General features: G+C 41.8%; 1 protein-coding gene across 7 annotated transcripts in view; it reads left to right on the top strand.

The window, feature by feature from the left end:
* The first annotated feature begins 10,157 nt into the window (after positions 1-10,157).
* The window catches only part of TMEM196 (transmembrane protein 196), an 87,911-nt gene continuing 70,833 nt past the window's right edge, over positions 10,158-27,235 (top strand). For 6 of the 7 annotated variants that reach the window (XR_012244401.1, XR_012244402.1, XR_012244404.1 and 3 more), the window contains exon 1: positions 10,158-11,089. Coding sequence is in view for 3 of the 7 variants with exons in the window: in XM_073630062.1 (XP_073486163.1) it covers positions 10,919-11,089 (171 nt within the window). In the remaining 4 variants the exon portion in view is untranslated. The remainder of the gene's footprint in view (positions 11,090-27,235) is intronic. The other variant, XM_073630061.1, reaches the window with a different exon arrangement.

Below are 27,235 nucleotides of genomic sequence, written 5' to 3' on the forward strand. Positions count from 1 at the left end.
TTTTTTCTGTTACAGGGAGATTTTTTGTCACAGATCAAACAAGCTTCTATTGGTATCTGACCATCTTATGGGATGACGATGCAAGTAAGGGATGGACTGTTATGGCACGATGGCAACATTTTTGTACCTGAAAACCTGCGATTCGCTGCTTTTGGTCTCTGCCATGACCATGCCCTTGCAGGACATTTTGGAATTCACAAGACGTCTGAACTTCTACAGCGTACCTTTTGGTGGCATTGCCTAAAGGAAGATTGTAAGAAGTATGTAGAGACCTGCCCTACATGTGTCAGAAATAAGACTAGCAGGACTAAGTCTTGGGGTCTGCTGAAACCTCTGCTAATTCTGGATAGACCTTAGAAGATGATTTCAATAGACTTCATTGTTGAACTCCCTCCATCTGAAGGTCACACTGCTATCTTTGTGGTCGTGGATCGCTTGTCAAAAATGGCACACTTCATACCCATGAGGGGTACACCATCAGCTTTAGAGATGGCACAAATTTTTATAAAAGAAGTTGTGAGATTACATGACTTCCCATTAATATTGTGTCGGATCACGGGGTTCAATTCACATCTAGGTTTTGGAGAGCTTTGTGCGAAACCCTGAAGACTGAGTCTTTTTTCTCAGCATACCACCCACAGACCAACGGTCAAACTGAAAGGACCAATCAGACGTTGGAACAGTATTTACACTGCTTTTCTTCCTTTTCCCAGAATAATTGGGTGTCACTATTACCATTAGCTGAGTTTGCATAAATAATTCTGAACATTCTGCCATTAAGCAATCTCCATTTTTAGCCAACTATGGGATTCACCCCTCATTCCTGACCACCACAGCCCCTGAATGTCCAATTCTAGCAGTTCAGGACACAGTGAACTTCTTCAACTCCAACAATCAGCTGCTACAAGAAACTATGACTAAAGCCCAAGAAGACTATAAAAGGTCTTTTGATAAAAAGAAATGGGGAGATCTGATCCTGGAACCTCGTGATCAGGTATGGTTGGCCACTAATCTAACCAAACTAACTAATCTAAAGTTAGCCTGCCCATCTAAGAAATTGGGTCCTAAATACGTGGGACCATTCACCGTGAAGAAAAGAATCAATGTTGTTGCCTATGAGTTGGTGCTACCAGATTCGTTTAAAATTCACCCTGTCTTCCATATAACTCTACTGAAGTCTGCGGTGCCAGACCCATTTCCTGAATGGAATAGTGGTCCTCCTGAGCCAGTAATTGTGAATGGTGAAGAGGAATATGATGTAGAGGCAATCATGGAATGCAGAAAGAGACGGAATCATGTCCAGTACCTGGTCAAATGGAAGGGGTACGGACCTGAGCAGAATTCTTTGGGAACCTGAGGACAATATTCATGCTGAGAGACTTATCCAAGCATTCAGTCATAATCACCCAAAGAAACTAGCCGGAGGCTGCCCATTGGGGGGGCAATGTCAGGCTACACATGCCAGCAGACAGAATAATCCCTCTAGAACTCCTGCGCACAAGCTAAAACTGATTCCCTTTCGTGCTGGTAATAGATATGTGCATGCACTGACTCACGTGCAAAAACAGGCTGTCGTGCATCCCCATGCGTGCCGACGCTTGCGCACACCTGTGGCTGGTGCTGGCGCCAAACAGACTACTTAAACCCAGCCAGTGCTCAGATCCAGCGCTGCCTTGTCTTCAGACTTCTGTGTATCTGGCATTCTGTGAACCTGTATCCTGCTTCCAGTTATCTACCCGGCTTGTCTTGACCATTCCCTGTGTGAGTGATCTTGCCCTTCTGAAGGTAATGTTTGGTTTAGCACCTTCTGAAGGTAATGTTTGGTTTAGCATCTGTATATTTACAGAGGATAGGATCATTGGTGAGAAGATACCAAATATTTCCCGTATACATGAGTGTTAGCCGTTATAGGTGATAATAACCCTAGAAGTATCTTCCTCATTTTGTCAGGGTCTCTTACATAAAGCTTCCTGTCTAGTCTGCTTAAATGCTCTTTTATAGGCTTTTTTAATGCTCTCTTTGAGTATCCCCTATCGGACAATCTCATCCGTAGTGTGTTTGCTTCCTGTTTAAATAGAGTGTCATTGGAGCTGATTCTGCAAAACCTGAGATACTGCCCATAAGGGATATTGTTAATGAGAGGGGTAGGATGAAAACTATTAGCATGTAAGAGGGTGTTCCCCGTTGTCTCCTTTCGGTATAAAGTGGTGTTAATATTCCTATCACCTTCAATCACTATTGTAATGTCCAGAAAGGCAATGGATTTCTTACGTTGATGCATAGTAAATTTTAAATTAAATGCATTCTGGTCTAGATCATGCATGAAGTCAGCGAAATCAGTAGTGGAACCAGTCCACAACATCAGCACGTCATCTATATACCTATTCCACATCAGGATAAGATCCCAATATTTGGTGTACCTGTCGTCAGAAAAGAGCATGCGTTCCCACCCCCCCAGGTACAGGTTGGCATACGATGGTACACAAGAAGTCACCATCGCAATCCCCTGCACCTGGAGGTAGTGGGAATCTTTGAAGGTAAAGACATTGCCTATCAAAATGTGCTGTAAAATGGAAAAGATAAATTTGCTAGAGGACCATGAATCCTGAGTCCTCTCACTTAGAAAGTCCTGTGTAACAGACAGACCCAACGAGTGTGGAATGCTGCTATACAGGGCTTCAATATCAATAGCTACCAAAATAGTATCCATAGGTACTTGGATGTTTTCCAGACGTCGCAAAAGATCCAGTGTGTCCTGAACATAGGAAGGAAGTAAAACAACATGGGAGTGGAGGTATTGGTCAACTAGTTGACTAGCATGTTCAGTATATGCACCATTCCCAGATATGATCGGCCTTCAAGGGGGACACACCAGATCCTATGTTCATGTGAGCCCCCTGGGTGTGAATCATCGAGAAGCCTTTTCTTACCACCTCGTATGCGTCCATTGCCATAAATGAAAGGTTTCTTTTGGGGATTATGTTTTTTTCCATGAGATCTAGCCGTATCTTGTGAAAAGCAAGAGTTATTAGAAGCCTTAGAGGAATCTGAGTCCCTAACTTGCTGTTCATTATGATTCCTAAGTTGCTGTGCCCCCTGACACCAACCCCAAGAGCATCTCGAATTCGGAAGAGACCATTTATATGATTGATAATTTGCAAACCCAATTTTGGATATTAAGGACTGGTACAAAATAATTTCTGAAGAACATGCTAGCAAAGTTCAGGATGAATTCCACTTACTCCTTCTGGGCTCTTTTCATCAAGGAGTTATCTATATACAAGGCTCTCCTCATTAAATACCCTGTCATGCCCACTTTTTACTCTCTTCCTAAGACGCATAAGGATCTGGTGTGTCCCCCTGGAAGGCTGAACATATCCGGGAACAGTGCATATACTGAACAGGCTAGTCAACTAGTTGACCAATACCTCCGCTCCCATGTTGTTTCACTTCCTTCCTATTTTCAGGACACACCGGATCTTTTGCGACGTCTGGAAAACATCCAAGTACCTATGGATTGGTAGCTATTGATATCGAAGCCAAGTATAGCAGCATTCCACACTCCTTGGGTCTGTCTGTTACACAGGACTTGTGAGCGGACTCAGGATTCATGGTCCTTTAGCAAATTTATCCTTTCTATTTTAGAGCACATTTTGACAGGCAATGTCTTTACCTTCAACGATTCCCACTACCTCCAGGTGCAGGGGGTTGCGATGGGGACTTCTTGTGCCCCATCGTATGCCAACCTGTACCTGGGGGGATGGGAATATATGCTCTTTACTGACGACAGGTACGCCAAATATTGGGATCTTATCCTGATGTGGAATATAGATGACGTGATGATGTTGTGGACTGATTCCACTATTAATCTTGCTGACTTCATGCATGATCTAGACCAGAATGCATTTAATTTTAAATTTACTATGCATAAAAGAAATCCATTCCCTTTCTGGACATCACAGTAGTGATTGAAGGTGATGGGAATATTAACACCATTTTATACCGAAAGTAGACAGCAGGGAACACCCTCTTACATGCTAATAGTTTTCATCCTACCCCTCTTATTAACAGTATCCCTTAGGGCAGTATCTCAGGTTGTGCAAAATCTGCTCCAATGACACTCTATTTAACCACTTGACCACTGGGCACTTAAACCCCCTTCCTAACTAGACCAATTTTCAGCTTTCAGTGCTCTCACATTTTGAATGACAATTATTTAGTCAGGCAACATGCTACCCATATGAATCTTTTGTTCTTATTTTCACACAAAAAGAGCTTTCTTTTGGTGGTATTTGATCACCACTGTGTTTTTTATTTTTTGCGCTATAAATGAAAAAAGAAAAATTTTTCTTTGTTTCGGTTATAAAATTAACTACTCATTTTTCTTCATAAATTGTGCACAAAATGTATACTGCCACATATATTTGGTAAAAATAACCAAAATCAGTGTATATTATTTGGTCTGTATGAAAGTTATAGAGTCTACAAGCTATGGTGCCAATCACTGAAAATTGATCTCACCTGATCACACCTGATGTACTGACGGCCTATCGCATTTCTTGAGACACTAACAAGCCAGGAAAGTACAAATACCCCCTAAATGACAGCTTTTTGGAAAATAAACATTCCAAGGTATTTAGTAAAAGGCATTTTGAGTTTTTGAAGTTGTAATTTTTTCCCACAATTCTTTGCAACATTAATTTTTTTTCTTTTTTCCACAGAATTGTCATATTAACAGGTTATTTCTCTCACACAGGATATGCATACCACAAATTATACCCCAAAACACATTCTAGTACTCCTCCTGAGTATAGCGATACCACACGTGTGAGACTTTTACACAGCCTGGCCACATACAGAGGACCAACATGCAGGGAGCAACGTCAGGCGTTCTAGGGACATAAATTACACATTTCATTTTTTGACTACCTCTTACACTTTTGAAGGCCCTGGAGCACCAGGACAATGGAAACGTCCACAAAATGATCCCATTTTGGAAAGTAAACACCCCAACGTATATTCTGTAAGGCATAATGAGTCTTTTGAACATGTCATTTTTTTCCCACAAGTTTTTGGAAAACGTGAAAAGAAAATGAAAACACATTTTTTTTTTTTTTTACAAAAAGTCCATTTATTATATATAAGTTATTTCTAACACATAGCATGTATATAGCAAAAATGACACCCCAAAATATATTCTGCTACTCCTCCTGAGTATGGCGATACCACACATGGCAGACTTTTTCACCAGCGCCCTCTAAGTGCAGCATGTATGTTAAAAATATTTATTACAATAGATAAAAACACTCACATTTGAGTTGCTAAAAACCAGCATGTAAAGTAGTTTCATCCGCGTGCTCTCGGGGGATGTGGGTGTCACGGGCCAGTGGGGGGGCTCCTGGGATGTGAGTCCTGTGACCTGGGTCCTGGTAGCTGTTCCGGTGGTGCCGAGGGTCCTCAGAGCCTCCAGGTGGCCAGGATGTCGGTCATGGATCCTCCATGGAGCGCCGTGCTGACCTGCGTCTTCACTTCCGGGAGCGGGGTGAGGCAGGCGGTGCTTTGCGTTCGGAGCATGCGTGCTCCTTCATCAGGCTGGAGCATAGCCTGATGAAGGAGCACGCATGCTCCGAATGTGAAGCACCGCCCGCCTCACACCGCTCCCGGAAGTGAAGACACAGGTCAGCACGGCACTCCACGGAGGATCCATGACCGACATGGCCAGGACTGGCCACCTGGAGGCTCTGAGGACCCCCAGAACAGCTACCAGGACCCAGGTCACAGGACTCACATCCCAGGAACCCCCCCACTGGCCCGTGACACCCACATCCCCCGAGAGCACGCAGATGAAACTACTTTACATGCTGGTTTTTAGCAACTCAAATGTGAGTGTTTTTATCTATTGTAATAAATATTTTTAACATACATACTGCACTTAGAGGGCGCCGTCCTTCTTTCTTTTTTATTGTTCCAGAGCTTCTTCTAGCTTTTATAGACTGGCTGCCTTCCATTTATTCAGCATCATTTTATCCTTACATGGACTAATACCTGAACTTGTTGTGAAACATTAACTACCACCATCAAGTTCCCCCTCTCAGGAAACCCCCAACCCACCCCCTTCCCCCCACCATTTTTAGTTATATGTACTCAGCTACCTCCATTGTGCGCCATATTAACCCCTTGATCGGAGGACGCAGTAGCTGTCCTGAGGAAGCTAATATTTGTGTGAAACGCGTCGATGAGCAAGTTCTTTGAGGCATTGCTGGATCAAAAAATGTCTTTTTCACTTTGATATAATACCAAACCGATCCTTGTACCTTAGATCCAGCCCTCTGTAACTGCATTATTGGGTAACTGGTAACTGTGTCCATACAGGGTGTTGTTTTATATTGTTTATAGATATCCTAAGTATTCCACAATCAGCATGCCGGGTATAAACATCAGGGTCAGTGATATGAATAGGTCCAGGAACTGTGGGAAGGCATAGTTAGGCAATGTTTGCCTGAAAGATACTACTGCAGTAGAAGATAAAGTTTGGGGTTCCACTGCCTCATCAACAGATGTCCTGTGTTGAGGCAGGAGCACACTTTGACTACCAGTAGCATTACTAATGACAGTGTCAGGGGGAAGGCCTGTAGAGACAACCTCTCTTAAAGGGTAGGTAAAGTAAATGTTCTGTGAGCCGCTTCTCATTGTTCCAGCCATATAATGAAAGTTTCCTTACTTATATGAATGAACATCACCCCCTTGTGAGATGCAAGTGTAGACGTTTATGAAAAGACCTTGTAGATGAAGCAAAGGGCTCCAAAGAACATAACGGGTTGTCTTATGTGATAGAGGTGTCTTATTTAATGGATTTTATCCATAGTGACCAGATTTTACCGATCAAAGTCACCACTATCAGAGGATTGAAATCTGTCTGTTAGTGAAATTCTGAAAAGTGAGAACACCATAAGCCTGTTCAGTAATTTACTTGTTAACCACTTGCTGACCGGCTCAGGCACATTTACGTTTTAGGCAAAATGACGTACCAGTACATCGGCCCCTTTAAGAGCCATAGAAGGCGTAAGTACATGCTTGCTGCATGGTGAGGGGCCTGATGAGCGTGGTCAGCGGGCATGATCGCTTCCGGCCACCCACGTGGGCACGAGAGCCAGAATGGGCATTTGTGTGTGTTAACACACAAATCCCTGTTCTGACAAGGGAGAAGAGACACATCTGCTGTTTGTAGTATGTCTACTCCCCCCAGTCAGTCCCATCCAATAAATACCCACCTCCACCAATCCTAGTCAGAGAGCACAAGACAGGAGGCCCCGCCAACCCAGCCAAACAAAGGCGGGGGAGGCCGTCCACAACCATGTAGAAGAATACATATTGGCCTAAACTGATGAAGAAATTTGTTTTATAAAAACATTTTTGGGGATATTTATTAAAGCAAAATGTAAAAAATATTGTTTTTTTCAAAATTGTCACTTATTTTTTTTATAGCGCAAAAATAAAAAAATGCAGGTATTGCAAAGGGAATAAGCTCCATCATATTGTCAGGTGGATCCCAGGACTTTGAAGGGTGTTTCTAGTCCTCGTAGAAGAATGTTTTAATTACTGTGTGTAATGGAAAGGGTTTTGCAGCTGTAAGAACTCTAAATGACCTTAGACCTAAAGAAACAGACTGATCCTGTAAAAGCAAGGTAGTAGGTCCTGCATTAACCAGGTTAGAAACAACCTCTTGTAAATCTGAGTCATATGGAGTTTGTACAAAAACAACCTCTCCAGGGGTAGACTGTGAGGAGTATCAATCTGAAAGAGATAATAGGGCCTCAGGCACAGTTATAGATAGAAGACCAGATGGGTCAGAGTGAAACCCTGCTGAGGATGGTGCTGGAATGTGCTTGGAGCATCTTGGGCAAATTGCACCATTAAACGTACACAAACTGATAAAGTCTAAAGTGAATATTAAGGCTCTGTCGACAAAAGAGGAGGTCTTGACCTCACCAGGCAGAGCTAAAAAAAAACTCAAATGAGAACCCTATAAAAATGGGGATCTTAGAATCTAGGTTACAAGTGTGAGTTCTTTCTGGGGATAAATTGCTCCTAGAAATATTAGGGGAGTGTTGGGCTCCAGGCATTTGTTGAAGTGGGACTGTACTCTGTGCATCTTTGAGGATACATGTTCTACTATCGTAGCAGAAAGCAACTAGACCCAAAGTAAGGCAATGCCTCGGGTACTCACAAATACAAGCAGCTGGAGCTGATGAGGTTTCAGGTGGCCAGAGGTATTGAAGTCACTGAAGGTGGGAAGTGGAATGATACAGTACATTGGATGGTCCACAAAGAAGCAATAGCAGGATGGTGCTTCCCCTAGGATGATTAGTAGAGGATGGAGGGTCAAGCATACATGCACAGTACTCCTCCTAGGGATGATATCAGCTCCCTGATCCCTCAGGCTTAAAATGTTACTAAACCCACAAAAGTAAAATCAGTCTGTATATACAGTAAAGAATGCTTGTTATACTCACTGTAGAACCTAAGGGATTAATCCCCTGAATTGTGTAAAAAGGCTGTTTGATCCTGTCTTCTCTGATCTTCCCCTTCTTTCACTGTCCCCAATCCATCTCCTAATAGTACATAGCCTTGGGTGCACTCTAAACATGCTCAGTTTGGTGTGTATTGCTAGAGAGTTTTTTTTCTTGGGAGGATGCATGTGATCGGCAAAGGGCCAATCAGCACTGTCCAGACAGAGGGTCAGGGGTCCTGCAGCCTCAAGAGACATCCAGAGGAGAATGAAAACTCCCCCTAGCTTTAACCAGACACTGATGTAAGCCATAAGACTTCTACAGTATATACTGCTGATGAGAGAAAAGGTATTTAACAGTTTATATTTACTAAACTATTTACATTTCCATGTTCTGTGTACTGTGGGAGACCAGATAGAGCCCTGGGTTTAGTAACACTTTAACTGTTTTTTAGGTATGATGATGATGGGAGGAATTATAAAATGACATCCAGTGAGATAGCTTGTAGTGCTTCAACCTAACTGAAAAGATATAATTTTACCCCTGTACAAATAATTAGTAAGATATCATCTGGAATATACAGTACAGTTTTGGACACTAGTTTACAAAAAGGATATCGGGGAACTGGAGAAGGCGCAGAGAAGAGCAACCAAACTGATAAAAGGCAGGGAGGAGCTAAGCTATGAGAAAAGATTAGAGGAACTGTTTTTTTTTTCTTAAGAGGAGATAAGGGGGGATATGATCAACATGTATAAATACATAAGTGGTCCATATAGTGAACTTGGTGTTGATTTATTCACTGTAATGTCATCACAGAGGACAAGGTCGCACTCTTTACGTCTGGAGGAAAAGAGATTTCATCTCCAAATACAAGAAAGGTTTCTTCAGAGTAAGAGCTATGAAAATGTGGAATAGACTCCCTCCAGAGCTGGTCCTGGACAGTTCAGTAGATTGTTTTAAAAAAGGCCTGGATTCTTTCCTAAATGTACATAATATAATTGGATACCAACATTCATAGGTAAAGTTCCTCCAGGGAATATCTGATTGCCTCTCAGGCGGTCAGGAAGGAATCCCCCCCCCCCTGCTGGAGCAAATTGAGCCATGCTTTGCTGGGGGGTTTTGCCTTCCTCTGGATCAGCTGTTGGTATAGGATTGTGTATATGGAATTGTATATTTAGTTTATTTTCCCCTTTTATAGGTTAAACCTGACTAACTATGTAACTGGCTCTACTAGTTCTCAGAGACTAGGTCACAGCAGAGACAGTGCCAGGACACAAGTCTGGAAAGTGCCACAATGCAGGGGCCAGCACCCAAAAGTCACATTCCAGGCTAAGGCTAACCCTGCAATCAAGGGAGGACTTTAAATGTTCCCATTTTTCAGCCTTTAAACTCCTGTGTCCCTCAATGACACATAAGGACGTTTTATTGCTAGGATACAAAATTGCAAAAAATACTTTAGCAGCAGTGCAAGCAATACCCAAAAGCCTGGCAGCAAAAAGGTTAATCAGTTTGTCATCAGGTTTGCACTGAAGACCCAGCTACTGTGATGCTGCACAATATCCTTGTGCTCAGCGTGTCTGTCTGATAGCAGCAGTGATGATAAATATCCTAACCCCCCCCCCCACACACACACACACACACACACACACACACACACACAAACAGGCTCTGCAATTTCAGGAGCTAAGCACTGAACAGCTCTTTAAACTGGCCCCAGCTCTCCTTAATAAGCTGCTGTGGAGACGCCCACCTCTTTATGCAGCTCTGGGCAATGCCTAATGGAATCGCCCTCCCTCACTGATACATATAAGCTGTAACCCTGACATTGGGGGCTGGGGGGTGTAAACTGGAATGAGTGTCGGTCTCCAGCCCAGGAATTGGTGCTTTGAGCACAAGCTCATTTAAGTAACGGGAGAGCGAACAGTGGCCGTTTAGCACCTTGGACAGAGCAGTGGCCGTTCAGCACCTTGGACAGCACAGTGACCGATCAGACCAACGGACAGAGCAGAGGCCGTTCAGCACCTTGGACAGCCCACTGGTCATTCAGCACCTTGGACAGCGCAGCGGCCGTTCAGACCATCGGACAGAGCAGTGGCCATTCCGCACCTTGGACAGCGCCCTGGCTAGGAGGCGGTCAGCACCTCGGACAGCACCAGCACATCCCAACCCTTTGACAGCTCGTCACCCGTGCCTTAGACTACGGACATCTCTTCCCAGTGACACCCCCGCGGAGCTCATTTAGCGCAAAGTGGTAATAGTCAGTCTTCTTATCCGTGTGTAAAGATGACAGACAGGAAAAGTTTGCAGAGCAGCAGAGCTGGGAAACGTAAGAAGAAGCTGTGAGAGGTGGGGAAGGTGGACGGTGCCGTTTTCCTGGCTGATCTGGAGGGAAGGATGACAGGAGAAGCATGTGCACCAGCAGTCAGATCATCGGCAGTCTCCTGGTGCTCTCTGTGCTGGAGATAGGACTGGGCTTATCCAGCGTGGCAGTGGGAGCTGTCACCTTCATCAGGGTCAGGAACAGGACGGAGCCACCGCCGCAGCTGGGAGACTCTTCTCCGGTATGGAGCGGGGCGTGTGTACGTTAGCCATTTCACTACCTTTATTTCTATACCCTTGTGATTAGGTTAGTCATGCATCCTATTTTACATGGACATTCCCTAAGTCTCCTCCTGTTGCTCATTATCATTCCGGTCAGTGGGGTTTTAATAGAGAAGGGTAAACTTGTGCTGTATGTCTGGGTGTCCATACCTGTAGTGCTCCATAATATTGATATAAGATTACAAATTAAACCAGAAAACCAGAAATGAATAATTTGCAGTTTACCAGTCCTTGGATGTAGTGGCTGCATTTGTTTTTTTTTTTTTCTTTGTTTTTTTTAAGACTTAAAGTGGTGGTTGTAAAGCCTAAACGTGTTTTACCTTGGTTGTAAAGGCAGAAAGTTTTTTTTTTTTTTATCTTAACGCACTCTGCATTAAGAAAAAAAGCCTTCTGTTTGCAGCATTCCCCCTAAAACCCCTTTCACGCTGGGGCGTTATATAGGCGCTATAGCGTTAAAAAAGTGCCTGTAAAGCACTTGAAAGAAACCTCATCTGCAATCCCAATGAGAAAGCCTGAGTGCTTTAAGAGCCCTTTCGCACTGCCAGTGCCCGAAAAACGCTGGTAAAGCTCCGCTTAAACTAGCGGCTCTTAACCAGCATTTTTTGAGCGCTAGCGGGGCGCTTTTAACCCCCGCTAGTGGCCGAAAAAAGGGTTAAAAGCACCCACAAAGCGCCGCTGCCAAGGCGCTTTGCAGGCACTTTCCATTGATTGCAACGGGAAGGGGCGCTTTAGGAGCGGTGTATTCGCTGCTCCTAAAGCGCTGCAAAGAAGCTGCTTGCAGGACTTTTTTTGATGCCCTGCCAGCGCAGCGCCTCAGTGTGAAAGCACTTGGGCTTTCACATTGGGATTGCAGATGAGGCTTCTTTCAGGGGCTTTACAGGCACTTTTTTTAAAGCTAAAGTGCCTAAAAAACACCCCAGTGTGAAAGGGATCTCAGTGTGAAAGCGCTCGGGCTTTCACATTGGAATTGCAGATGAGGCTTCTTTTAGGCTCTTTCCAGGCGCTTTTTTTTAACGCTAAAGCACCTGAAAAACGCCCCAGTGTGAAAGGGGTCTAATACTTACCTGAGCCCATCTCGATCCAGCAATGTCCACAAGTGCTTCTGTTGTTGGGGGTTCACCCTCCTGATTGGCTGAGACACAGCAGCGTCAAAATTGGCTCCCATTGCTGTCAATCAAGGTCAATTAGCCAATGAGGAGAGAGAGGGGGTGGGCTCCGTGTCTGATTGGCTCAGGTGCCCCCATAGCAAGCTGCTTGCTGTGGGGGCACTTGACAGGAGGGAGGGGCCAGGAGCACTGAAGAGGTACCCGAGAAGAGGGGGATCTGGGCTGCTCTGTGCAAAACCACTGCACATAGAAGGTAAGTATGACATGTTTGTTATTTTTATAGGAAAAAAAAAACTAGACTTTAGCATCACTTTAATGAATTCCTTGCAATAAAGAAGTTGTAAAGTCAGAAGGTTTTTTATCTTATTGCATTCTATGCATTAAGATAAAAAGCCTTCTGTGTGCGGCAGCCCCCCTCAGCCCCCCCTAATCCTTACCTGAGCCCCATCTCTGTCCAGCAATGTCCACGAGTGTCTTGGCCATCCATGACACTCCTTCCTGATTGGCTGAGATACAGCAGCAGGGCCATTGGCTCCCACTGCTGTCAATTAAAGTCAGTCAGCCAATCAGGAGAGAGAGGGGACAGGGCCTGGCTGCAGCTCCATTTCTGAATGGACACAGGAAGCTGTGACTCGGCTCAGGTGCCCCCACAGCAAGCTGCTTTCTGTGGGGGCACTCAACAGGAGGGAGGGGCCAGGAGAACCAAAGAGGGACCCGAGAAGAGGAGGATCTGGGGTGCTCTGTGCAAAGCCACTGCAACAGAGCAGGTAAGGATAACATGTTTGTTATTTTTATTGAAGAAAAAAAATGAGGCTTTACAATCACTTTAAGGTAAAAAAATGTTTAGGTGTCAGCATCCCCCCTCACCCCCCCTTTTTTTACTAACCTGAGCCCTCATTCAATCCAGCGCCATGCAGAGGAGAGACTAGGAGAGCAGGCGGGGGACCCACAAAGAGGAGGTTCATGGCCACTCTGTGCAATTCCATTAAAAAAAAAAAATGACCTTTACAATCACTTTAATTTTCATCTGTTTATCTACCATTAAGAGTTCATTCACACATGTGGCAGGAGGTTGGTAAAAACAGGTGGTTTAGCCCCAATCTTATACAGAGAGAATTGTATGAGTATGTTTATGCTGGTTGTAGTCCTTGCCACACAAAACTGAAAAGCCCACACAACCACCCTGCAACTATGTGCATTGTGTATGGTTGCAGGGCAGTTGAAGTACAGTTTTATTGACTTGGGAAATACCACATCTGAACACAGCAGGGGGTATCATTTTTGTTATGGCTGTGAAGCAAAGCACAAAAGCTGAGGCATGTATACAACCTGCTCCAGCTGCTGTGTTAGGTTAATGTGGTATTAAATCCATAAGCAAACATTTATTATATTGCAGCTTATCAATTCTTTGGCTTCACTGGCAGCTCCCGAACTTGAGTTTAGGAGTTTTTGGTGTTTTTTTTTTTTTTGGTACAGCTCCTAAACTCAACTCCATAAAACCCTATGGGGTTTATTTACTAAAGCTAGAGAGTGCAAAATTAGTCAATTATCTGCATATAAATCAATCGGCTTCCAACCTCAGCTTGTTCAGATAAACTTTGGCAATAAATCCTGGAAGCTGATTAGTTTCTATGCAGAACTGTGACAAATTTTACACTCTCTAGCTTTAGTAAATAAACCCCTATGTGTCCATGTACACATAGGGGTTTATTTACTAAAGGGAAATCCACTTTGCACTACAAGTGCACTTGGAAGTGCAGTCACTGTAGATCTGAGGGAAAGATCTGATCTACAGCAACTGCACTTCCAAGTGCACTTTCAAGTGCACTTGTAGTGCAAAGTGGATTTCTCTTTAGTAAATAATCCCCATAGTCTTTTATCAGAGTTTAGGAGCTGCTGCGGTTAGGGGAGCTTCAACCTTCCTCAACCTCCCTCTCCTGAACGTTGAAGAATCGCATTCAGGATAGGAATGTTTTGACTGATGGCCACCGGAAAACACAAACTGTGGCAAAATCACGTCATGTTTTGCATTTTCCCAGGGCCGGTGGTCAAAGTAGGCAGTGTGTACATGAAGCCTTAAAGGATCACTAAAGATTATTATTTTTTTTTTATAAAAACAAACATGTTATACTTACCTCCACTGTGCAGCTCGTTTTGCACAGAGTGGCCTGAACCTGGTCTTCTGGGGTCCCTCGGCGGCTCCACCCGCAAGGACTCAACACCTTCATGTGAGCTCCCTCGCATGGTGTTGAGTGCTTGCGGGCACGCTCCTGTGATACAGCCGGTGGCCATAGCCGCTCACTGTATCACTTGGCCCCGCCCCTCGGTGCGCCACATCATCGGATGTGATTGACAGCAGTGCGAGCCAATGGCTGTGCTGCTTTCAATCCATCCACTGTAACCAATCAACGGCCAGGCTGACCGGCAAAGAGGATGTCGGGGGCAAGCGCGGGACTTTCGAGGGGTCAGGTAAGAAAAACGGGGGGGCTGGGAGGGCCGGTATTGTCGGATGTTTTTTTACCTTAATGCATAGAATGCATTAGGGTGAAAAAACTTTTACCTTTACAACCCCTTTAAGCCAAACAGGGACCGACTGAGATTCAAACCATGTATGAGCAGGCTGAATGTCCCCAAGTTCATTGATCGATCGATCAACTTGGGTACAACCAGCCTGTCAGATTTTACATGCGATTATTGTTAGCAGCTATTATAGCCACTAGCAGTTATCACTGTGGGGTTGATTTACTAAAACTGGTGCAGCTGTGCATGGTAGCCAGTCTCTAACTTCAGCTCGTTCAATTAAGCTTTGACAAAAAAAAAACTGGAAGCAGATTGGTTTCTATGCACAGCTGCACCAGATTTTGCAGGAGTTTTAGTAAATCAACTTCTGTGTTCCCGTCAGGACAGCTTCCCCATCCCCTCCCCCCCCCGGAATAACACAATGGAGTAGGTTGATTTACTAAAGGCAAATAGACTGTGCACTTTGTAAAATGCTGTTGCACTCTGCAAGTGCAGTTGCTCCAGAGCTTAGTAAATGAGTAGAAGCTTTGCTGACTTCCATCATCCAATCACATGCAAGCAAAAATTATTTTTTTTTTTCTTGCACATGATTGGGTATTCTTTGCAAAGTGGAGCTCAACCTCATTTACTTGTCCCTGGAGCAAGTGCACTTGCAGTGTTCACCTGCACTTTGCAAAGTGTACAGTCTCTTTGCCTTTAGTAAATCAACCCCATAGGCTCTGTGAGAGGGATTGATGGGGGAATGGCTGTATTCATTTACTTTTTTGGGCTTTCTTTCCTTTATTTTCACCTAGCGATCAGGCCAGTAGGTCTGTTGTTTTTCCAAAGAACAACCTCTACCCTAGCATTTACAGGGATGAGACAAACCATTTGCCACTGACAGGGGTGTTTACAATGATCAGCTGTTATTTATTTATGTAAAGCCTTTATCCCAAAACAAAAAAAAAAACAACAGATTGCTGTAACTGCTTATAAAGTATTAGGTGGAGTTTGGCTTCAATTTATTAGTGTATTTAAATCTGCTAGTACACCTAGCATTCCCCTCTCCAATAATACTGTCCAAGGGTGTCTCTGTTGCTCCTTCAGTGGAGGCACTCTAATACAGGAGGTGTGTTACTGGCCAGATCACCAGATGAAAACAGAGGGGAAAAGGCTTAAAAAAGAAAACTGATGCAGCTACTACATCTAATGATTGGTAAGCTGATATAGAATACATTTTTCGATTTAGGTTTAATACTTCTTTAAGGGGGTGTTAAAACTGTGTCTCAACTGCCTATGCTTACCGCCCCCTAGCCACATGAGTAAACGAACCCCAAGTCTGTTGACAGAGGTGCTTACAGTGATTAACACATTATGTAAAACCTTTATCCTAAAATGAAAACTGCTGTTGCTGTGATTGCTTGAAAAGTGTTAGCTGGAGTTCAGCCTTAATTTGTTAGCAAAGTCCATCTAAATCTTCTAGCACATCTAATACTACCCTCTCCTCAGATTGACAAAGTTACTGTCCAAGGGTGTTTATATTGCTCCTCCATCCAGAGTGGAGACACTATGGAGGTTATTTACTAAAGGCAAATCCACTTTGCACTACAACTGCAAGTCGCTGTAGATCGCTGTAGATCTGAGGGGAAGCTCTGAAATGAGGGGAAGCTCTGCTGATTTTATCATCCAATCATGTGCAAGCAAAAATGCTGTTTTTTATTTTCCTTGCATGTCCCCCTCAGATCTACAGCAACTGCACTTCCAAGTGCACTTTCAGTGCACTTTTAAGTGCACTTGTAGTGCAAAGTGGATTTGCCTTTAGTAAATAAACCCCTGTAAGACAGGAAATGTGTTACTGGCCAGATCACTAGCTAAAAATAAAGGGAAAAAAGCCTAAAAAATAAAATGAACGCAGCCACAACACCTAAGGATTGATGAGCTGCAATATTTTAAATGCTTGTTTTTGAGTTCAACATCACTTAAACAGTTTCTACATGACTATACTACTATATTACTATTACATTCTGTGGAGGTCATTTACTTAAGGCAAATCTACTTTGTACTACAAGTGCACTTCAGGTACACTTGAAAGTGCACTTGGGAGTGTAGTCACTGTAGATCTAAGGGGGACATGCAAGGAAAATAAAAAAACAGCATTTTAGCTTGTACATGGTTGGATGATAAAATTAGCAGAGCTTCCCCTCATTTCAGATCTTCCCCTCAGATCTACAGCGACTGCACTTCCAAGTGCACTTTCAAGTGCACTTGCAGTGCACTTGTAGTGCAAAGTGGATTTGCCTTTAGTAAATAATCCCCGGAGTGTCACTTACCCATGCAAGGTGCATTCTAGAATTGTGCCTCCAATCAGTGTTTGGTGAATTGCATGGGGCTCTTCAGCCCCTTTGATTTTGGCAGAGTCAGTGCTTCTTAGGACATATTGCATGACTTGCTCCCTGATCATCAGAGTATTCTATATTTTATTATATTTTATTTTATACAGTTGAGTTGGGTGCATGATAGTATTATTGTTTAAATAAGGTTTTGAGTGATATACTGTTTATCAGTAGCTCTAAGCTTATTTAATAGGGCAACTTGAAGAGCAGTAACTTGATCATATGTTACATTTAGACAGGCAAACCAGTAAGAAATTATTTCCTATTGGCTGATTGAAGTTAATACACGTTCACATTGCCATTGCTCTTTATATTGCCTTACTATACTGTATGTCAAATGGCATGGTCCCCCATCCCTTTGGTATATTTTAATATGCCCAAGATGCCAGTAAAGGTTGAAAAACACTAAACCAGAATATTGCATTCTACTTTTTGTGAGGGGTTAACATTTCTCTAAACCCTAGAATGGAAATTGATAGTTTTGCAGCTTACAGCTCCCAAGATGTGTTGGCTGTATTATTATTTTTTTTTCCTCAGTTTTTTTCCCTTTATTTTACCCACTTGACCTCCGGAAGGTTTTCTGCACTTCATGTCTAGACCATTTTTGCTATTCAGCACTGCGCTACTTTAACTGGCAATTGCTAGTCATGCGTTATGTTACACACGCTTATATAATTCTTTTACACAAATAGAGCTTTCTTTTCATGGTATTTGATCACCATTTGTTTTTTTAAATTTTTTATTATATAAATGACAAATGACAACACTGCTTGTTTGCGGACACTATACTAATGGGGACACTAGTATAGTTCTGACTGTGACCAGGATACAGACCTGTACAGACACTATACTAGTAATGGTGTGATCAGCGACTTATATTGTGACTGTGATAATGTGGCGGGCAATCAGAGACTATGCTATCTGACGTTGCTAGTGACACTAATACAGTGATCAATGATAATACTGTATGCTGTACTAATGGCACTTGCTGGATGGCAGGGGGGATCAGGAGGGCAACCAAAGGGTTAACTGTGTGCCTAGCAAGTGTATGTGTGCTGATTTTACTCACAGACTGGCTGGCTGGCATTTCTTCCTGATTTCAGTTCTGAATGGTAAGTGAATTTGGGGAGAAAAAAAACAGCCAGATCTGTGTTGTGTTTACTAACATACACAAATCTGTGCTGTGATTGGACACAGCAATCAGTAGGTTCACTGTAGCTGCGAGCCTGCTCACAAACTCATGCTGTGTCTAAGAACAGCACAAGAGGCAGGGGGTGCGCTCATGCCTGTATACCAGGAAGTTTGGCGCGATATACGCATATGCCACAGTGCCCACCCAGATAGCAAGGATAACTTGCTACAAATTTGTGGCAGTGTTGAATTGTAAGTCTGTTAACTTGCTGCACATTTTCACTTTGGAAGTTGTACATTTGCAGAGCACTTGAAGCACAAGTTCTAGTTGACACTTTTCCAATTTGTAGCACATTTGCATGGCAAGCCTATAGCAAGAACAAAGTTTCAGTGGTAAGTCTACAGAGAGAGCTCTGCAAGTCCACAGCATGAAAATTCAGCCACAGTGACCCCTGTGGTGGGATGACTATTGCACAATAAAACTAAGCCAGAACTTGCAGTAGACTTGCAGGATGTTTGCAAAGAAAGTTGATCTGGAGTCATGCAATGCGGACTTGCTGCAATTGTGCAACAAACTTGCGAAGCCTGGCAAGTCTTGCAATAGCTTAGCAATAGCTAGTCATTTTCAAACTTGCAGGACAATTGCTTGCTATCTGGGCAGTGGAGCTGCTATCCAGCAGTAAAATTACTACTGGACAGTCGGCAAGTGGTTAACCTACTAACCCTTCCATTAACTCACTACCTGTTCTAGGGTGACAACCACACAGAGTAATGCTGTCACCCAAGGATAGGGAGCGTCTTTTGGACTACATAACATTGGGGGTTATTTACTAAAGGAAAATTCACTTTGCACTGCTAGTGCACTTGGAAGTAAAGTCACTGTAGATCCGAGGGGGACATGCAAGGAAAATAAAAAACAGCATTTTAGCTTGCACATGATTGGATGATAAAATCAGCAGAGCTTCCACTCATTTCAGATCTACCCCTTAGATTTAGAGCGACTGCACTTCCAAGTGCACTTTCAAGTGCACTTACAGTGCAAAGTGGATTTGCCTTTTGTAAATAACCCCCATTGTGTTACTTAACACTTCTCTTTTATCTCCAAAACAGGGGAGGTGTTTTATAGTTCATGGAGTTGGCAGGAAATAATGCTAACTGATAAAAGTTCAGAGACAGAGAGTTCAGGAAATTATCAGTTAGTACAATTTCTGGCCGAATGATTAGCTACTTTTTTTGCACTTGTCAAACAGATATACAGTAACAAAACACTTTCAGTTATATACTTAACAGAACAAAATGCAATAAGTAAGAGAAATTTACTGTGAGCATTTACAGGAACTTTAACCATGCAAAGAGTTGTGTTTTCCAGTCAGTGGCTAATGAATCATATGGGGCTCATACAGTGGGTCCTCCTGATGTTGCCGGAGGCAGTGCTTCTTAGGAGGCATTGTAAGACCTGTTCTTTGAACATCAGAATATTGTATCCACTGCATAGAATCAAGTTAATTTTATAAAAAATGTAATTAAGTGCTTGGTGGTGTTCATTTTTAAATAATGTTTTGAGCGATACTTCATCTATTAATAGTTGGAAGCCTATTTAACAGCAAAGTTCAAAGGGCAGGCATATTACTATATGACAGGTGGTGTGGCCCACCAAAGGTTTAAAAATACTAACCCAGAATATTCTATTGTGTCCTATAAAATACCCTAGACTTATAATGTTTCTTTCTTTCTTTTTTTCTTTCTTTCTTGGTCGTGCTATATGCTTTTATTCTGAGAGCAATGCATGCATTTTTGTCTGTAGTAAATGGGATCCTGAAAGCACCAAACATGGCAATGATTTAGAACTTATATTTAAATTTTACATAACCTGCAAAAAAGCAATGTTTGATATTTTTAGACTACCTAGTTTCCATTTATGTTCTGCTGTTGTAACTTCACATAAATGTCTTGACAGGTCTCGTAAGTATAGGCACTTGAAATACTGAAAGTGCAATATGTTACAGTTTATATGCAGGAAGCCATCTGCTTATTGGTCTGTTTGCTTATTTCATGCAATATGGTATCTTTGTTATGTATTACCAGGTCAGGGCACATGCAGTACAACTACCTGATAAAATATTGCAATACCATAAACATATCTGGTGAGTTTTATGGGATCTCACTCTGATTAGATCCATAGGAGTCATGCTAAGCTAAAACATGAACTGCATATCTATGAGAGGGAAATCTGTGGTGCTATTTCAGTAGGTGGCACTTTATTACTCCAGCTAAGCTTCCAATTCGTGTGATCAAATGCTCTAGGTCAGGGATCTCCAGACTACGGCCCCACAGCTGTTGTGGAACTACACATCCTATGAGGAATTGTAACACTCTGACATTTACAGACATGACTATTCATGATGGGAATTGTAGTTCCCGAACAACTGGAGGGCCGTAGTTTGGAGACTCCTGCTCTAGATGATAAGTGGATAAGAACTGTGTAAGAATATCATGGAGCAGCCTATACAGTACATTTACCACTTGTTGGAAATTTATATGGAAAACAACTTTTGCTGATGATCTATGTGAGTATGGGCACCTTATGTGTGAGAATCTGTATCAGAAAAGTATTCAATACTGACCTAATTTAACAGAAATTAAACATTATTTTGTGTTCTTTTATTATCACCCCATGTTGGTTTTCAACAAATAAATGCAATACATTTCAATTGCAGGCCTCCAACTGTTCCTCAACCTTGGAAAGTTTTCACTACATAGTCCAATAAAATCTTTGTTTAGCAAATAGTTACCAACGGGACATGATAACATTAATTATGAGAATAATTAATAGAATATATTAAACATATTACTTGCAAAACTAATATTTTCCACCTAGTAGCAATAAACAATTTTGCATGAGGGTACATGCTTTGTGCAATTATCTACAATAGTGAGTATTTCTTGAATCATTTAAAGAGGGGCAGGAGGTACTGGAGAGGTGGACACGGGGAGATTATAGTAAGCGATTGGCACCAGTGGCCAGGGTAAAGGGATGGTTTGAAATAATTTTTAGTACAGATTTGGTTTGATGATGAACTAAAGTATAAAATTAACTTTAGTTGCCCATTCCCACCTGAGTGTTTTGTCAGGCCACTTTCAAAGAGTCATAGTGCTCAAGATGAACAATTCCATTGCTCTTAATGGGACTATTTACACTTGAGCATTTGTATTACTGGTCGCCTTTTGCATGAAGCTCAAAAAAGTACATGATAATCTTTAAATTGATTGTAAAGTCTGAAGGTTTTGCACCTTAATGCATTTTATGCATTAGGGTGAAAAACCTTCTTTGCTGCAGCTGCCCCCAGGAAATCCCCCCCCCCATTTTCTTACCTGAGCCCAATTCGATGCAGCAAAGTGCACAGACCCAGCGGCTCCAGTTGCTGTCTCTCCCCTCATTGGACAGATTGATAACAGCAGGAGCAATTAGCTCCCACTGCTGTCAATCAAATTCAGTGACACGGGAGCAGGGGGCAGGGCCGTGTCCCACTGACTGTGTCAATGGATGCAGCAGTGGGACTTGGGAGTGAGCTCACATGGGTGCCCCCATTGAAAGTGGCTTTCCGTGGGGGCACGCGATGAAGGGGAGGAGCCAGGAGCAACGGTGGGGCAACCCAGAAAAGGAGGATCGGGGATGCTCTGTGCAAAACCATTGCACAGAGCTGGTAAGTATAACATGTTTATTATTTTTATTTGGGAAAAAAACAACCTTTACAACCACTTTAACCTCCCTGGCGGTATGATTATTTCAGATTTTAGGTGCTGAAAGCGGTACCATTATTTTGCATGGAAATTTGGCGTTTTATATTGTAGGTCTGTAAATCTTAACAATAACACACTTAAATCTGTCCAAACCAGAGTCTAGTAGATATCCCGGGTATGATAAAGTTTGAAACACAAAAACATAAATTATAATATAATAAATAAAAATAAATAATTAAAAAAAATTTTAAAAAATAGTAATAAAATAAATTTCCCCACAATTCACTATCGCTCAATTCTGCAAGTGTTCTAATTTACTATCGCTGTTTTCTAGCTGGTCTAAAGCCACTTTTGACGTAAAGGGACACTTTTTGGTTGCTATGGACAATCTCCAGTTTCCAGGCAGAAAGAACAGTGTATATCATGTAAAACTGCATGCAGGGCATGGGCCAGAGCACTGGGGACAAAAGGGATGTGAAATCATTTCATACAGTACTGTAATCTGTAAGATTACAGTACTGTATGTGTTATGATTTTGACAGTTTTTTGAATTTGCCGCCAGGCTCCGCCCCCGTGCGTCGCGACGCTCGCAGGGAACGGAGCCTGGCACGGAGAGGCTTCGGAGGAGGACGGAGCCCTCGGACACTGCGGGTGACATCGCAGGATCCCAGGGACAAGGTAAGTAAAGCCGCCCCAGGATCCTGCAATGCGATCCCGAGTGTGGCTCGGGGTTACCGCTAATGGCACTGAATTTTAACCCCGAGCCACACTCGGGAATACCGCCAGGGAGGTTAAGAATGGCATGTTATGGCCTTATAGACTTTATTGTAAGCACCCACAAAAATGTTTGAAAAGATTTGTTTTTACCTTCCTTTTTCAGACACTCCAATTTAAGAGTTTGCCAGGCCAAGAACAATCATTTATGCTTCTGTACTCCTGGCTATATTCGTGAAGTGTGAATGGGGACTAATAGATTATTTAAACTGAGGGAGGGAGGGAGGTTTGGGTAAAAAACAATAAATATTGGTAACATTTACCCAAGATTGTAAAATAGAAAGGACTTAAATTTCATAGAAGTTTAGGATACTTATATTTTTATTTTTTAGGCTATAACTGTGAAGAAAGGGATACATTAGGAAACAAATTAATTTTCTTTACTTTCAAACAAGAAACCTATGGGGTTATTTACTAAAGGAAACTCCACTTTGCATTACAAGTGAAAAGTGCACTTGGGAGTGCAGTCGCTGTAGATCGTAGGAGGGCATGCAAGGAAAAAAAAAAAACATTTTAGCATGCACATGATTGGATATTAAAATCAGCAGAGCTTCCCCTCATTTCAGATCTACCCCTCAGATTTACAGCGACTGCACTTCCAAGTGCACTTTCAGTGCAATTTCACTTTGCACTTGTAGTTTGCACTTGTAGTGCAAAGTGGATTTGCCTTTAGTAAATAACCCCCTTTGTGTAATTATTGAAATCCCAGAAATCAACCTCAGAACAAAAATGAGTGTGTAAAGGGGGTTATTTACGAAAGGCAAATCCACTTTGCACTTTCAGTGCACTTAAAAGTGCACTCCAATCATGTGCAAGCTAAGCTGTTGTTTTTTTATTTTCCTTGCATGTCCCCCTCGGATTTACAGCGACTTTACTTTCAAGTGCACTTGCAGTGCAAAGTGGATTTTCCTTTAGTAAATAACCCACAATGTCTACACTATGGGGGTTATTTACGAAAGGCAAATCCACTTTGCACTACAAGTGCAAAGTGCACTTGAAATTGCACTTCAAGTGCGCTTGGAAGTTCAGTCGCTGTAAATCTAAAGGGGTAGATCAGAAATGAGAGGAAGCTCTGCTGATTTTATTATCCAATCATGTGCAAGCTAAAATGCTGTTTTTTATTTTCCTTGCATGTCCCCCTCTGGTCTACAACGACTGCACTTGAAAGTGCACTTTCAGTGTACTTTCAAGTGCACTTTGCACTTGTAGTTTGCACTTGTAGTGCAAAGTGGATTTGCCTTTCGTAAATAACCCCCAATATGTGTACATATTATCCAGAGCCTCATATGTATTTGTAAAGACCTCAGGATTAGAGGTGATAGGGGGCTATTTATTATTATTTATTTTTTATGAATTCATTTTATTTATATAATTGTTTTCAAATTTTTGTTCCTCATGAATTAACTAGATGTGGTCAGCAGGACTGATCCAGTTTGCCCATGCATCTATGCAGTAACAGATCATAAATTATATCTATTGCTTGGTGTTATCAGCCATGACCTGCTGCTGGAGGTAAAGGCAGGGCAAAGATGGATCAGCTTTGCCCTGCTCAAATGTGACTCAAGATGACATCACTGGATTTCCTCTTTAAGCACATGAAGAAAAATGTGCTTAAAGAGGTAATGCTCTGTTACTGAGCACTTAGTATCACCATCCAAACCTGAGGAGCTGGACCCTATCTGCTACAGATAGTCAATGGTTCTGACATGCAATATAAGTAAAGCCTAACTGAATAACATCTGTTTTTTTTTCATCTTCCTTTGGTGCCTCTCAGTGCAGCCTGATCTCCTTCAGTCTCTTTCCAACCTTTTCTTGTCTACAACTCCACCAATAGCTGCATGGCATTTCTCATGTCGGGTTTCCTTGTCAAAAGAAGTTTATTGAGTATACAATGTTATAAAGATACATAAAGTAAGTTTACAAGGATCTATAAAGTAAGCTCATTGTTTTACAGTAGGGTTTATATAGGTAAATATCATGAAATTTCAAATATTAAACATTGGGTTCACGTAAACCTAAATTAAAGATATATATCATTTCCTTAGTTACTTTTGTAGGTATTTAAATGATTTATACCTACTATACATATTGTTTACAAGTAGAGTGTATATAGGTCAAATAAATTCTGATAATGAGCTTTAATCGTAAGATGGAGAAAAGGAAAGAGAAAGAAGAAAAAGGGTTGAAAGGTAGAGGTATGGTCCACAAGGTTGTCCCGCTCGTCAGTTTATTATTCTTTTTAGTTCTCTTTGAAGCCTTAGAATGGGTGTCTCTGTAAGTCATTTAATCTGTTACCATGGCAACAGGACAGAGTCATTGAAGTTTGACAGGAACTGTTGTTTTATCCAAGGATGCCAAAGTTTTTCAAATTTTGGAATTTGATTTTGATCGATGGCTACCATCTTAGCATGGGACATTGTATTATTCATTCTGTGAATTGTTTCTGCTAGTACCAATGTAGGAGATTTCCATGCCTTGGCCACTGTTTGTTTTGCAGCCGTTATTAGTTGGATCATAAGTTTGAATTGAGAGAGTGTTAACCATTCCGGTTTTAGATTAAGTAAAGTTAAATATGGATCTGGTTGTATTATTTTTTTAAATATTTTAGATGCAATCACGAAGACTTCCTTCCAGAAGGTTTGGATTACTGGGCACGTCCACCATATGTGTAAATATGTGCCTATTTCTGGGCATCCTCGAAAACAAAGAGCTGAGGTATTAGATGAATATTTTGCCACTCTAGCGGGTACAAGGTACCAGCGAGTTAGGACTTTATAATTTGTCTCCAGTGCTAAGATGTTGGGTGAAGATGACTTAGATGTGAGCCATATGTTAGACCAGTCCGTGTCTTCTAAAGTTCGTCCCAGGTCCTCCTCCCACCTCTGAACGTAAGAGGGTCTATTAAGATTTGGTACTCCATATAATTGATTATAAAGTGATGAAATTGTACCTTTAGCAAATGGATCTTTTGTACAGATTGATTCAAAAATGGATAATTGGGATAATGGTGTATCCCCCTTTAGGAATGGTGTATAGAAATTTTTGATTTGGAGATATCTAAATATCTCAGAGTTTGGTAGATCATATTTTTCTCTAAGCGATGGGAATGAAAGGAATGATTTAGATGCTATGAAGTCATTTAGTGTCTGAATGCCTGATGTTGTCCAAGCTTTAAAAGAATTTGGGTAGATCCATGCCGGATAAAAGGCCGGATTTCTGATAAAAGAAAGGAGAGGATTGTGTGGAGATTGTAACTGATATTTGGTTTTTAGTTTATCCCAGAGAGATAAGAAGTGTTTAGTTATGGGATTATGAATTTTAAAGCGGTCTTTAGGATCAAGCCATAATAAATTTGATATTAATAGAGGGTCATTTTCTGAAGCCTCTATAAATACCCATAATGGGATTTCCTGTTTTGCATGGTATTTGGACAGACTGGCCAAATGTGCCGCTCTGTAGTAGTTAGTAAAATTAGGGTATCCCAGGCCTCCTTTATTTTTGGGAAGATGTAGTGTGTGTATAGGTATACGTGGTTTAGAAGAGCCCCATATAAACGAAGTTGCTCTTTTTTGTACTATTCTCAAAAAATTGGAAGGAATTGGAATAGGGAGGACTCTGAATAGATAAAGCAATTTGGGTAGAATAGTCATTTTGATTGCATTAATCTTCCCCATCCAGGATAAAGGAAGTTGTGACCATTGTTTTATTAGATTTGTGATCTGTCTTAATACAGGAGGATAATTGGTTGAGAATAAGTCAGAATGAGAGGCTGTTAAATGAATTCCAAGATATGGGATTGATTTTTCTGCCCATGTGAATGGGAGTGCAGCCCTAGCCGGGATCAATTCCATGTTTGTGAGTGAAATATTAAGCACTAGGCATTTCTTAGGATTAATCATAAGGCCGGATAGGGTTGCAAATCCATCAAGAGCTGGTATTAAGTTAGGACCAGAGACCTGTGGTGATGATAGAAAAAGTAATATATCGTCTGCAAATATACATAATTTGTGTGTAATACCTCCTACTTCAATGCCAGTTATAGTTTGGTTTGTTCTGATATATTGGGCCATGGGTTCAAGTATAAGGGCAAATAATAAGGGAGATAATGGGCAACCCTGTCGGGTACCTCTTTCGATATTAAAGGCTTCAGATTTGTATCCAGCATATTTTATATAGGCTTTGGGTTTATTATATAATGCTTTGATCCATGTTAAAAAGTGGGGTCCAAAATCCCATTTTTGTAATGAATATTGCATATATTGCCAGGATACTGTGTCAAATGCCCTCTTAATATCGAGAGATAGAAAACATAAAGGGATTTTCCGTTTTTTAGTAATATGTGCCAATAACACTGCCCTGCGTATATTATCGCCTGCCTGTCTATTTGGCATGAAGCCTACTTGATCTCTATGTATTAATTTTCCTATAATGCTATTGAGGCGTTTTGCTATTATTTTTGCTAATAATTTAATATCGAGGT

The sequence above is a fragment of the Aquarana catesbeiana genome, linkage group LG05 (genome assembly GCF_042186555.1).
Source record: "Aquarana catesbeiana isolate 2022-GZ linkage group LG05, ASM4218655v1, whole genome shotgun sequence".
NCBI lineage: Eukaryota > Metazoa > Chordata > Amphibia > Anura > Ranidae > Aquarana > Aquarana catesbeiana.